The 14,093-nt window shown below is 48.4% G+C and overlaps 1 protein-coding gene across 2 annotated transcripts in view; it reads right to left on the bottom strand.

Moving 5' to 3' along the window:
- Nucleotides 1-14,093, bottom strand: part of URM1 (ubiquitin related modifier 1) — an 18,086-nt gene extending 3,993 nt beyond the window's left edge. Inside the window, exons 1-3 of one of the 2 annotated variants that reach the window (XM_065035933.1) lie at nt 13,942-14,093; nt 11,189-11,259; nt 76-157 (exon numbers count right to left, since the gene is read on the bottom strand). In XM_065035933.1, the coding sequence (XP_064892005.1) occupies nt 76-157; nt 11,189-11,259; nt 13,942-13,976 (188 nt within the window). In that variant the 5' untranslated portion in view covers nt 13,977-14,093. Of the gene's footprint in view, nt 1-75; nt 158-11,188; nt 11,260-13,393; nt 13,459-13,941 lie in introns of those variants that run through there. The other variant, XM_065035932.1, reaches the window with a different exon arrangement.

Raw genomic sequence — 14,093 nt, 5'->3', positions numbered from 1 at the left:
TAACTTGCTTCTTGCAACAGGAAAAACATATCCCAGCAGAGAAACACAAGGAGGATTCACAACAGCTGTACTTACACAGACTCCCCTTGCATAAATAATTCTGGTCGTTCTTTCAATAGATTCTGTTTGATCCACTTTAGCAGGTTTCTGATATCCCCTGAAAGGAGAAAGGACAGCAGTTTACAAACTGGCTGACGCCACGGCAAAGTGATTGTTTACCCACAAAAGAGCCAAGGAACATGGGGGATGGATGGGGAGAGCCGCAAACCTCCACCAAAGGAGCAGGACTGTCCCTTGGCAGCACTGAGCAGGCAGCTCTGCCCCAAACCCACCCTCTGGCAGAAGAGGTTTCCCACAGAAAACACATCCCACAAAGAACAAACGCAGCTCATGCCAGCAGGAGACCATCCATGTTCACATCCCACGTCATGTACATTCCGTTATCATTTAACAAATTGATGTTTAACACTGTGAGTGTCAAATCAGATTTTAAGAGTCCAAACAAGCAAGCCTAAGAACCTGAAAGGAGTAAAGGTAGATGCTATCGGTACCAAAACCAGCACGAACTCTGGCAGACACGAGTTCTGGGGTACAAATGTGTACACAACCGCACATTAAACACACACGCAGGCACCGGCCACCGTAGCCGTATTTTGGACACCTGCTGCCACGCGCGTTCCCCGTGCTGCTCCCTCCCTCTGCACTCTGTGCTTACAGCTTCTTTATTAAAGCTCAGCCTTTATCTTTCCATTTCAGTAGGTGACAGGAAGGATTTGTCTTCATGTAAAAGGAGGAGGAGACACTGCTGGCGGGTTTTTATAGTATCAATTTTACTTTGTGCGGCAAAAACAATTTCTTTAGTGATAGCATCAGTTAATTTCCTATTGGAGAGGTAAGAAGCAACAGAGGGGGGAAAGAATCCGTTACAGGGTTTAGAGAAGCCGACAAACTGCAATGTGGAGTTCTCCTGCATTTGCCTCTATATTTCACCGTTCCACAAACCACTTCATCACTCTGAATCCACAATCAGTTATTCTCCTGGGGCTCCTTTAAACAGCCCTTTGAAAGCCCCAAACGAGTTTTGTTTGGTTTTGAGGAATGAAGCAGCTTTTTGAAGGCACAAACCCAGCAGTGAGAGCCGGAGCCCCACTCATGGCACGAGCAGGATGGGTTTCCATGTCTGTCTCACGTGCGGTAACCTCGCCACAGTCACAGGGAACCTTTCCACACGTGCCTTTCTGAGCCAACTCCCCATGCACTTGCTTCACAGCCATCAAAAATAAATGTGCGTGTAGTGGCTTGACTCAGCCCTTGCCTTACCCCAGGATTTTATGGGATGGCGGATGCTCCCCAGAGCAGAGCTGTGGTGCTTCTGAATAACGTGACCCGCATCGCTTCTGTCACACCAAGGATGAACAGCCCTGGCGCAGGCAGGTGCACATCAACGAGGCGATGGGGACACGTCCATCTGCAGCAGATGGGGACCTCTTCCAGGGACAGGGGGAGGGGGATGCTCTGAGATTCGCTCTGTTCCCCCGCTGCCTTCCCAGGGCATTGGTGCCTCTGGGTGACACACACCGGTACCACTGCGGGGGTGCCCGGGGTACGACAGGTATCGCTGTCTTTGAGCACCAGATCACTTTGATCAGGGCAAAAAGAGCCGCTTTGTGCCTTAAAACTGCCCGGTGAGCTGGACCACCTGCCTGGGGCTGAGCCACCACTCCCTTGTAACTATACATAGTTAAGAGCAAAAAATAGAGCATTTTCTGCTGATTTTCTAGCAATGTGCACTGGGGATGGCAAGCACCGCTCAGAAGGTGTATATATATATATTTTTATATATATATACACACATACACATATACCATGTTGGTTGGTCAGCTGCCAGAACAAGAATTAACTATACTCGCCTTCCCCTGGAAAATGCTGCTGCAACGTAAAGCCCTCAGGATCTCACACCCGAGCGGCTCCATCACCAAGAACCGAAAGCCGGCGAGGAGGAAAGATGGAGAGGAGCCTCCAGGAGAAGGAGGGGGGGGCACAAAGGGGACACCAGCCCCGCCACAGCAACGCCCGCGAGCTGTTTCATATTTATGCACTCGCGGCAGGGCACACAACAATGAGCTGTGCCACAGACCATTCTCCTTGCGTGGAATAAGCAGCCCTCTCCTCTGGGACCTTTCCGGAGAGATCATTTAAACAGAAACACCAGCTGGATAAAAGACAGCTACCTAGAAGCAGCCTGGACGAAGGGGCGAGGGGGCTGATTTATTTGAGGCTGAGCTGGAAGGCTCCCTCAGCCCTACTCCTTCCATAATAAATGTTATTTTCAGCCCCACCTGAGCCTACACTCATTTACTCCTCCCCAGAAGTCACGTACACACATACTGAAGAATTTAGACAGCAGGAAAAAACCTGATACCCCTGTGCACGCCTGGAGCTTCCCCGCTCCAAACGGCAATGAGAATTAAGACCCCTTCTCCACAGCCAACCTTAAGACGTTATATTTTCAGCTGCTTTCTCAGCATCGAATTTTTTCCCCCACCTTCACGTCTCTCGATTCTGTGCACCAATATTACTAGAACAAATCAATTATAAAGGATGAAAAATGACCAGAGCCACACCAAAACCATCTCCCACAAGCAAGATATTGAAAAGGAACAAGATTACTGCCATTGCGAGCGGTGTGGGCAGAAGCCATCTTGCAGCTCAGTGCCTCAAACTGCAGTTTTGATCAACAGCACAGGACTCTGGGTGTTATCATGATGGAAATAATAAGAGGTAAATTATAGCACAACTGCTTATCTCTTGCTGTTGAGATGAAGCATTCCTAAGACATTTTATTTCTGATACTGTGCCATGGGTCTAACAGGTTTCCAGCTCCCCAGGCTGAGGATTTGCAATGCAAACAGCAGGTTCCTCTACAAATAACATATAAAGAGGGGAAAAAATCTCCGCCTGGTCAAGCACCACATCCACTGACTAGTTAAACCGTCACAACGATGCAGCGATTTTAGACTCGTGTCGGTTCCCAAGCTGGTCCCCATCACAGAACAGAGGCGTTTGCTGTTTGCAGGGGCGCGGTTGTGCCACACGAGCTGCCATTTGGCTGCAAAAGCCACCGTGTGTTTGGCCCAGGGGTGAAGTTCAGGTGAGAGCTGAGACAACACAACCTTGCTCCCATGTCACCAACTCCAGTCCAGCTCATCCCAGTAATTATATGTTTTTATTCTTGCTGCACAGTCTCAATGAAGTCCTTTTGCTAGCTTACTCCGTTTCATTCATGGCACACAAATATCCACACCAAGAAATCTGCTCTCGTTATCGTTAACTGTGCTCACCATCGGCAGCATCGGCGGAGAAGCCGGAGCGAACCAGCCAAAGAAGCCGAAATATTTTCAAACTGCAAAGGAGGGACTGGAGCACCTGGTAGGAAATCCCTGTCTCATTTGTATACAGAGACAGCTTCTGTTGCCTGTGCTAACAGTACATCGAACCTCTCCAAATTCTCAGGAAAAATAATCTCAAGTTAATTAAAAAAAAACCCGAAAAACGACAAATGTTTGAGAAAACTGCTTAGTTCAAGTGCACAGATGGGAGCTCAAATCCACAATACATGCATAAAACAAATCGCCCAGCGAAACACACAGCTCAGGAAAGTGAAGCGTGTGCTCGCCGTGAGACAAAGTCATTGGCTTGTCACGCAAGCGGACAGGATGCAGAAACTGCAGTGAGTGTGCACACAAAAACCCAGCAGCGCCGGCTGGTTTTCAGCCCAGCTGCATCACAAACAGCCCTGGTTGTGGCAGGCGGAACCGCACAGGCTGCTCGGGCCTCCGGAGTCTCCGCCAAAGCCCCATCTTCTGCGTTACCCCAACCGCTCCTTGATGGAGAATCCGCCGAGCTTCCTCTGCAAGACAAATGCACCTAAGACTACATTTTAGCACTGCTTGGAACAAGAGCCTGGGTTCATTAGCACCCTCAAAACCAGGGCTGGAATCCATAGATCTTTCCCAGCTCAATAAAACCTCCTGAGCCTGACAGATTCATCAGTGATAACTCAGCAAAGAGGACACTCGCTGTGTGCAGAGAGAAACCGGGTGCCTCAAATAAAAACCACCAAGCTGGGTGTTGTGCTAGAAGGATCTTGAAGCAAACTGATGTAATAAATGTGCAGAAACGCAGAAGGATTTTGCACAGTTGTAATACCAGTTGACACAGACACACAACTCATGCTCCCAGGGAACCGCACAGGTGCTGGCAGATTCACACACACAATGACCAGACACCTCTGTGTCCCCTGCCCTTAAATCCACATACAAACACCACAAAGCAGACAGTGCCTCGAAGGGCACCCAGAGTGGGGAATTACACCCATATTCTCGCCTTGGCTGCAGAACTGGGAGCTTATTTCAGGGAAATAGGGGAACCTGATAAAGGCTGAACCATGGAAAATTCCCTTCTGGTCTGTAATAAATAAGATATATGCAGCACTGGTCACTAAGGGGTCAGTGCTGCGAGAGCACAGCGCTTTCCCGGGCCGCCTTGCGGATCCCTCCCTGTGGGGCACCATTTCTTTGACCCAGAATAAGATCATTTATCATACTGACCATGGCTGAGCTCCAATTTGCTGAGGTCACTAACTCTGGACGACCATCGCTCCACCCACATTCTCAGCCACTGGCCTGTAACCATGACAAAGCCCCTTCCATGCCGCTCCGCTGCCATTATTCCCCCTGCCTGCATGGAAATGTATGGAAAGACAATTTGTATCCCCCTTTTCCACACTTAAGCAGCTTGTTTTTAAAACAGGCCGGCTCCTGATACCTGCCGTCCCTCCAGGAATCTGCTTTCCTCTCTGGTTTTGGAACTGATGGCCCTCCAGGAACCTGCTCTCTAAAAGAGCTTGTTACAAAACCTGACCTAAGGGATCCCGCAGACTCCTCCAGCCTCCCATCTGATATGCAAATCATTCACTGAAGTAGCCGATGGTGTGCCATAAACTGCAGAAGAAGACCTGGAATAGCTGATATAAATGGAGTCACAGGCAAACAGGTTCGGTGCTACGCAGAGCGAGCAGCGAGGCAAAATTCTGCAGCAAGAGCAAAATCCATTTTCTCTGACAGGCGCACAAACCAATCCCGCCACGCGCTGGAGTGGGCAGTGATTTAAGCACTAGGGAAAAAACCAGGGGGTAACTACAGCCAGACATAAGAGAATCCCAGTCGTTGCTCTCATCTGCTGCAAATGAACATCAAGGTCTTGGCTTCTGTAATTTTTAATTGTGTTATGACATCTTATTCTCACTTCTGAGCTAGAAGAGCAAAGCTCTTCTCCATGTTCTTGTGTTGCCACACATGGAAGGGATCACAGGGGTCTTTCAGAGATCTCCTGTTAGCAGCAAAGACTCATTTCCCAGCCATCACCCAGCAATTCTCAGCCCTGTGATTTTAATCACAACACTGGTGAACTGGAGAGGAGCTGCCCGGGATCTTCCACATGCTGGCAGGAGAACATAAGTTCAAGGGATCTCCAGTCCCACTCGTTAACCAGTAGCAAGGCTCCAGATTCATCAGCTCTCATGACAAAAACAGCAGCTCCAAGCTGATCCTCAGGGTAAACCTAATCCCTACTCACTTCCAAAGTCAGAGCATCTAATCCCGTTACACCCAACACTATTGTCACTTTAGGCTCCCAAATAAATGCCAGTGCACCAAACTGTCTCTTTTAATTAGGATCACAGATCACTAGTGCTGGCCCAGGGTCTCGCCTCTCGTTCGAAATTGTCAAAGGAAGGAACCAAGAGAGCCTCAAAGACCATCACAGCGGCAGTGAAGTGCCAGACTGGGAATCACAGACATGAAAAATAACACCTCGTTAACGGGTTATGTGATTTTCTCCCCCAGTGAGGGACCATCCTGAGCCTTGTCCGCTCTGTTTTCAAGATGCCTGAACAATGTAGACCTGCTACCAAACCCCAAGGAGACTGTGCCATGGTCTAACAGTTTTTGCAGTCAGGAATCTTCTGTTAATGCACCAAACTCCCATTTCTTCATCCCTCCCCATCAATCTACGCTAGACAATATTGCGTCACCCTGGCTATAATCTGTCCTTCCCAGTGATAAAGGAGATATCCCACCTCATCACTTTTCCATTCATTTATCCTGCTTAACCTTGAATGTTGCTGGTTTAATTTTTTTTTTTAAGCTGTTCAGGAAGACAATTCAGAAAATGCATTACTAACTGCGGGCCTAAAGCTCAGCCCAAACCCATCAAACTGAAATTTCCCCTCTCTCCTATTTTCCCAGCTTCTGGGGTTTGTGTGTGCGTGCACACACCGAGGGTTAGAAAGGAAACCCTTCTCACTGTCACAAACCCTTCTCACTGTCACAAGAGGCTACAGGGAGCTGATGGAGAGGAAGGTGGCTGCTCCTGCCATCACAGAGGGATTCCCCGCAGCCTGGCATTGCCTGCAGGCAGCCGCCAAGGGAATCCCCTGGGCTGGGCTCTCCCTGGCACTGCCAGCTGGATCAGAAAGCGCCTTGAAGTCACCTCCTTGCCCACCCTCGCAGCCTGGCTGGTGGCCCCTGCGGCTGCTGGGTGATTCAGTGTCTCAGCTCAGGAACTGCCATGATTTTATTCCTCTAAGCACAGAATGGTGCAGAGTCTAGCCCTCGCCTCTCACTTTTGGGCTCAGATCTTCACTGTATTAGACTTTCATATCCAGCAAGCACCATTAAACCGATTCCTGCCCACCCAACCCAGCCACCCCCACAGATACTCCAAGCCCCTCAGTCTTACTTGAAAGGGGAAAAGAAAGGGCCAGTGAGATGATCAGGGTGGAGGAGAGGGGGGGTAAGATTTACAAGTGAATGGAGGTAAGAATGGAGCAGTTTGTGGGATAAAGGGGCTGCAGAGGGAGCTTTACAGATGTGCAGAGGGACGGCGGCTCATTGTTTAATTAAGCAGAAAGTGGCTCTTTTGAAAAGCAATTTTGCACAGGAGCTCTGAGCTCAGCAAACAACTCCTGCGAGTGAGGGCAGGAGGAGAAAGGAACAGCTGGCCCGGAGCCGTGTGAACCGCATGCTAAGCGGTTTAAAGGGCCCGGATCCTCCTCCCCAGCCCTGCTCCGCTGCCACCCTCTGAACAGGGCTGTCAGCACTGGAAATCCCACCGGGAGAAAAGAGAGAGCAGGGCGGGGGGGCTGGCACGGAGAGGTTATCCTGCTAGGTGTCCGCGTTGCGATACAGTGGCTGGGAAGGAGGGTGGAAGAGCCGGGCTTTGTTAGCCCAGGGATTTGGTCACACACAAGAGAGTCCTTGGTGCCTGGGAAGCTCCTTTCACAATGAGTTGGGATGAGTTGATCTGGCAACACAGCTTTGCAGCCTCCCGGAAAAGCGCTGGGACCGCTCCTGTAAGGACACACATTTGTTTGTCCGCTCCCTCCAAAGGACCCGTTCCTTGCGCAGAAGCGATGCGTGGCCTCGCTGGGACGGCAACACGAAGCTGTGCACGCAGCTGCTGCACCGAGCCCCGCAAATTGTGGCAGGGACCGCTCGGTTGCGGCATCGCAGCATCACGCTGGGCTCCCAGCCCTGCAAACGCGGCTGCTCGCAGCGATCGCTGGGCAGAGCAGCCGGGATGCGGGGCTGAGCTAGTCCAGCCTGAGGTCCCACCCTGGGTAGCCCTCCGAGTCCCCTTTCCTTGCCAGCAAACACGTAATTACCCGCCTAAGAGAGATGCACAAGCAGGGGAATAATCCTGAGGTCCTTTGAGACCCGCCAGTACCGTACACAGTGGTTAAAAGGATTTGACTGCGCAAAATTCAACAGAGCTGTGAGGTTTTTTAATCATTTTTCTAATAAGTTCCTGCATTACCAAATATAATTTTATTCCTTCTTTGAAGCAAGTTTAAAAATGTTAGGAATAATAAACAGAGTAATAAAACCACTCCAGAATATTAATAACTACAACACACTATCCAGCAATAGCACTGGGCATTTACAGACAACTGGTGCCAACTGCCACTCGTTTTTACACATTGCTCTGGCACAGCACCCCAGTCAACTCTGAACACATGCCTTGCTGTATTTTTTAAGCTACTCTGCCTGTAACACAGGTCTGATCTCTTGAGATCCCCAGGGATCAAATGCTCCCAATTCCCCATCAGCCCTCCATGCTGTGCCGAACAAGGGCCCTGGAAAGTCAGGCTCTCGAGGAGCAGACCATGGTCTTCTCTATGGGGATTTAACAGAAGAAGCACTTGGCAGATTATTTTAATTAAAAAAAAATCTGATTAGCAACAGGCTTTTTCTCTGGGGTTGGGTAAAGGGAAACCACAAACAATTACCAAAACACACTGATCAAAAAATCTATCCTTCCAGACTGGTAAGTGTCAAAAGACACTGTGAATTCTTGATTACCCCAGAAGGTCTGAGCAATCACTGCTGAAACCGGTCACTGCTCCTCCAAAAACACAAGTCCCAGCACTGAAACCACAGGAGAGGCTGGAATTCGCAGGCCTTTACAAACAGCCCAAATCTCTGCGTACAACACGCAGCGGATTGCACAGCAGAGGGGATGTGAAATCACTCTTCATCAGTGTGACGCTGCTGAGCTAAACCTGAGACAACTACAAGGGTTAAACAATGCCGGTGACTTCCCACCCTTCCAACAGCGCCCATGCAATTCGCTTGGCCATAGACAAACCCACCACTGTGAGGCCCAGTGAGATGGAGGAAGCAGCTCCAGCGTCGCTTGCCGAGCAGTCATACAATGATCTATTTGATTACTGAAGCACTTGGTTAAATTACTGTGGCTTGTTTCAGGAGGAGGCTGCCAAATACATTTTCAGTTTTTAATTTAGGGTTTCTCTCTTTTATGCTCCATTGTCTCTAATAGCCTCTTAGATGCTTGAAAATAAAGTTGATTTCCCTGCCAACTTAATCCTCTATCCATGTGACAAATATCGTTATTCCCGCAGCTGCTTTCTCCCACACAAACTGTTTTTATGCAGATAAGTCAACAGGACATTAATGCCTTTAGACCCTCTAACAGCATTATCAATGAGATCATCAAAATAGCCAGTAATTTGGGATGAGACTCTTGTTTAACCTGAGGTCTTCTTTCCGCAACAGATCTAAAAGATTACACAGTTCTGCACGGAGTGAGGCTGATGTAAACCCGTCTGCCCACACAGATACATCGCACCTCTTTCACTTGGCAGCGACTTCAACATACAGGCTAAGACAGCTCCTCTTCGGGAATAAAGAACTGCTCTTTTATTGATGTTAGGATACAAAAATCCCCTTGGATAATAAAAATAGGTCCTGCCACACAGCTGTATCCCTCGTGGCTTGCTCTTGTCCCATTTGCAGTTTTCCTCCGCCTGCCTTTCCTAATCCCTCGAGAAGCCCATTCTTGATAAAGTTAAATGGATCTGGAACCCACCTACTTTCTACCTAGTGCCTGTTATCAGGAAAAAGGAAATGACCACATAATAATTTGTTCAAACATTGTCATTCAGAGAACGCTGCCCTTGTCAATGATGGAGCACAGCTTGTTTTATTCACGTAAATATTTGTAGGTACTTCTTCATATAATTTTCCGCTGCCCCTCACCTCTAGGATATATATATAAATGCCTAAACAATTAAAACATAGCTGAACCAGATGTCCTGGAGAGAAGCAGCTGCTCCACAAAAAGGAGGACAAAGACAAAAATAACCTAGAAAGAAAGGAAGAGTAGGTAAGAGAGGCCAAAATGGCCAAAAATAAGCTTGACAGCTAATGAAATCAGTTAAAATGGGGTTAGAAGTGTAGGTCTTCAAGCAGTGTTCATACTAGAGATCTTTCTCCAGAGTATTGAGTGATGTGGGTAAGGTAAGCAAGTGGGAATGGATCAGGCCACAGACAGCTGCACCGCTGACAACCACCGGGCTAGAAGAATCATTCTTTGATATTAATCCCCCGCTTCCCCTGGCAGAAATAAACACCTCATGTAATAATCCCTTTTTTCAGCATCTGATCATGGTTTGAGCATCACCAATGAGGTGGGTATTTTAAATATACAGGACACTGAAGAAAATGATACTTTAGCCCCCAAGTTTACACACCAAATAAATTAGTGGTTGTGCGCTTCTTTACTACTTTCCATTTAAGGATCTTAAGTGCTTCAACAGTACTGGAATTTAATGCTGATCTCTCTTGTGAGCAAGACAACTATTCCAGTGCTCCTACTATATCTGAATTACACATACTTACGTCCAAGCACCAAAAGCGCTTCTACCAATGTCTAATTACTTCCAGGTAGGGCAAAAAGATTTCAGGCCTGAATGTTCACAGCACACAGATTATGGCATCAGCCACTCATGAGATATTAACTGTTAACGTTCCCTGATGCTTTGTATTACTTCGGTTTATAATCCCACTCTCAAACAGCATACGGCATTGCTATCTAGCTGGAAGAACCCAAAACATACCTGTGGCAAAATTACACTGGAACTGAAGTACGCACACAGATAAGGAGAAACACAAGAGTTAGTACAGCACTGCTCAGCAGCAATATTTCAAATGTCAAACCAGAGACTATGACTGTTTGTCACTGGGACACTCAAGCCTTTAGCTTTATAGAATCCTATTTTATATTGCGGGAAAGGCTATAGGGAGGATGTCCAGCATCCCGCTCAAGCATTAGCTTTGCCATTTCAACTGCATAGTTAATATAAAATGATTACATATACTTGAAAGTCAAATGAATAGATAAGATACATTTCTGTTGCATTGCTATACACACCCCTGCATATCTATACACTACACATACACTATACACTACACATACATACACCTTTTGGAAACCTCAGAACAGCCAAGAAAATGCAAAGGAGAGAGAAGGTTATTGGTGGGTTCAAGTATTAAGCAAGACAAAAGTAGACTTGCTGGAAACATTCAGAGGCTGCTGTCTGCCCAGGAGGAGAGACACACAAGTGCTCAGAGGACAGGAAAGATGTTCAGACTTTCTGCTTGGTATTTACTTTGAAGACAAACCATCATTTGCCAAGCTATCTGATCCAAAGCGTGTCTGAAAATGCTTTTAAAATACATTGATCCTTGTTGCCAACTAATGAAACTGCTGTACAAACCAGCTTTGTTTCGTTCTTTCGAGTTATCCAACAGGTTCTGATACTCACAAGGCTCCGGCTGACAGGGCAAAGTCACCTGATGCTTTTTGACACCATCGAACAAGAATTCTGCGCCACCTCTGAAATGAAAACAATGAAGCACTGAGATTTTGCTTTATTGTCAAAAGGAAGACAGGACAAAAGAGGCAATTTACATAGATGCCACAACAGAGAAAACAAATGACACAGACTATATTTAGCACAGGATTCTCTTTGTTTTTCCTATTGCAAACCACAAGTTCATGGGGAAGTTGCCACCTCCCATCGCCAGCGCACACAGGAGGCTCCGTCGCGGGCCAGAACCCCACGGTGCCAGGCAGCGTCACGACAGAATGGACAATGGCTCCATCCCAACGTGCCTACAAACCACCGCGGAGCCTCCAGCCTCACGCCTTCCCTCTCCCTTAGCTCCAATCCAACCGATATCGCAGCCGCCACGTTACCTCCAGCCTCGCTCGCCCCTAACACCTGTTAGCCAGAAGCCTCGAGGCGTTTCGCAAAACGTGACAAATCGTAGCATCCTTCTGGAGTAAATATTCCTCTCGTTGCCACATGTGAACAGAGTGAGGAAATGACTGGCGTGAGGTTACACGGCAAGTCAGTCGCCGAGCCAGCAGACCCCAGGGCCTGGCAACCCTCTCTTGGTCTGATCACCACAGTTTCCCTCTTGGGAGGGACCTGACTGCAAGAAGCAACCAAAGCAAGGGACAATGGTGACAAGTAAATAAATAAATACTCTATCATCCTCCACTGAACAACCTGATGAACGTCCCTCTTCTGATATTCAGAATGTACTGGGGCACAAGCCACAGATAACCAAGTGATGGCCTCTCCAAGCGCAAGAGATCAAGTGTGAGCAAAACATGCAGAGGCTCGTCCTCACAGCTGAAAAAAATGGGATTTAAACTGGGTCCAGGCACCTAATCTCCTTAGGCTCTTAAAAAAATACATATTCATTTTTGTAATTGCAACTTACAAGCCTCAGCAAGCTCCTCACCTACCTAGGCCCTTTTCTGGAAAAGGAACAACTGTGAGAATCTTGAGCTTTACAAACATAAATCAGTTTTCCTGTTGGCCAAATGCAGTCTTGTAATATTATAAAACTTTAGCACGTGAGTAGGGACATGGATAAGAAAAACAGGTGCTACTTCAAGATACGGGATGCAGAAGCAGAAAGCGTGAGCTCCTGACTCTAAGCTGAAGAGCGTGGCCAAAGTTTTAACCATTAGGAAACTCTTAAAAACCTCAACTTGCTTGATATGCAACTGAGGTAGAAAAATGACCAATCTGTTTTCACGGGGCATTTAATTGTGGCAAAATGCTCTGCCAACTTAAATGTAGATTACTTTAGAAAAAAATTCTTATGAAGTCAATCTCTGGACATTTTTTGGTGCCTCACATTCCCTGGAAAGCAACACAACAAAGAGAATTATTTAAAATAAACAAACCTCACCTAAATATCAACAAAGATACATCCAGACGTTACTAAGTTCCTTTAAATTCAATATCTAAAAATGCCACACTAGGTTTTCTTGGCTCTGCGATGGAAGAGCACAACAGAACCCTTGTTGTGCCCTCGGCAGCATTACTTATATGCAGCAACTCTCCTAAAGAGCACTCTGTTGGTGTTCTTCCACCAGCTCACAAAAAATAGTTATCTGAAAATTGAAGCGGCAATTATTAACATGAGCTGAGATCCACGCAAGAGAACAAGTCACAGCAATTATATGAAAAACATTTTTTTATGCAATGAAAACAAGGTCACGCTTTGTTACAGTGGGAAATGTAGATTGCAAGATAAGGTCCTTCTGTAATGCGCTAGCTGTGGGGAACTCAGCTGTGATTTGTACATAGAGAGCTCATTTATGCATTTCCAAGGGAAGCAAAAATGCATCTCACTCTTCTGGGAAAATTAGGAGAGTTACTGCAGCTGGAAGTGGGAAAGACTGAGGAAAGGATTCTTACGGAGAAGGGTATTTAAAGGATTATGGCATTTCTGTGTTTGTGAAAGGGTGGGAAAAAGCAAACAAACAGTAGCCTTTTAGCTTCTGTTAAAAGGAGGCATTAACGAAATAACACAAGTATTTCCACAAATATGCACAGGCTTCTACTGCAAACTCCCCAGCAGCAGCTCGTTGGCAATTTAGATACCACGGCCACGGAGACCTGGAGACCAAAGCGCTACAAAGGAGAACCTGGCTCCTTCACACTGACCTGCAGTAACCGGAACACAAAGCAAAGTGAGAGCGTGTGACCACGCACATCAAACCACACGCATTTATATCTGCATGGAAAAAGAAGCCGAAAAACGAGTGGGAGAGTTTTATGAATAATTTTAATAATTAAAAAAAACGAAGGCTAAGAGGGGAGCAGGGAAGGACCCGGCCCGCCGCTCACACCGACGTGACGCGAGGCCGCCCCGGCGGGAAGGGCCGGGCAGGCGGCGGCCCCAGCGCCGCTCCCGGGGCAGCACCGAACGGGCCCGGGCCGCACCGCAGCGCTGCGGGAAACCGCCCTGGCGGTGCCCGACACCCCGGGCCGGCTCCCCGGGGGCGACTGCAGCCTCCAGCCCGGCCCGCGGCCCCGAAGCCCCGGGACTGGGGACACCCCGGGCCCGGCTCGGCTCTTGGCGGCCCCGCAGGCCGCGCCCAACAGCCGCTCCGCGTCAGGCCCTCGGCCGCCTCACTCCGCCCGGCCCTGCCCTCCGCCCGGGTCCCCGGCCCCCGCTGCGGCCCCCAGGCCCCGCCGCCGCCCGCGCTCACCCGAACTCCACCTGCAGCGACACGGGCGCCGCCATCTTGGCGGTGGCGGGCGGGAGGGGAAGGCGCGCACGGGCCGCGCCGGAAGTGCCGCCCCGCCCTTCCGGCCGCGCCGGGTTGCCTGGCAACGGCGGGAGGTGGCGGCGGAGGCCTTG

This window comes from Columba livia, chromosome 19, assembly GCF_036013475.1.
Source record: "Columba livia isolate bColLiv1 breed racing homer chromosome 19, bColLiv1.pat.W.v2, whole genome shotgun sequence".
NCBI classification, from domain to species: Eukaryota; Metazoa; Chordata; class Aves; order Columbiformes; family Columbidae; genus Columba; species Columba livia.
This window is presented reverse-complemented; position numbering and strand designations above follow the sequence as displayed.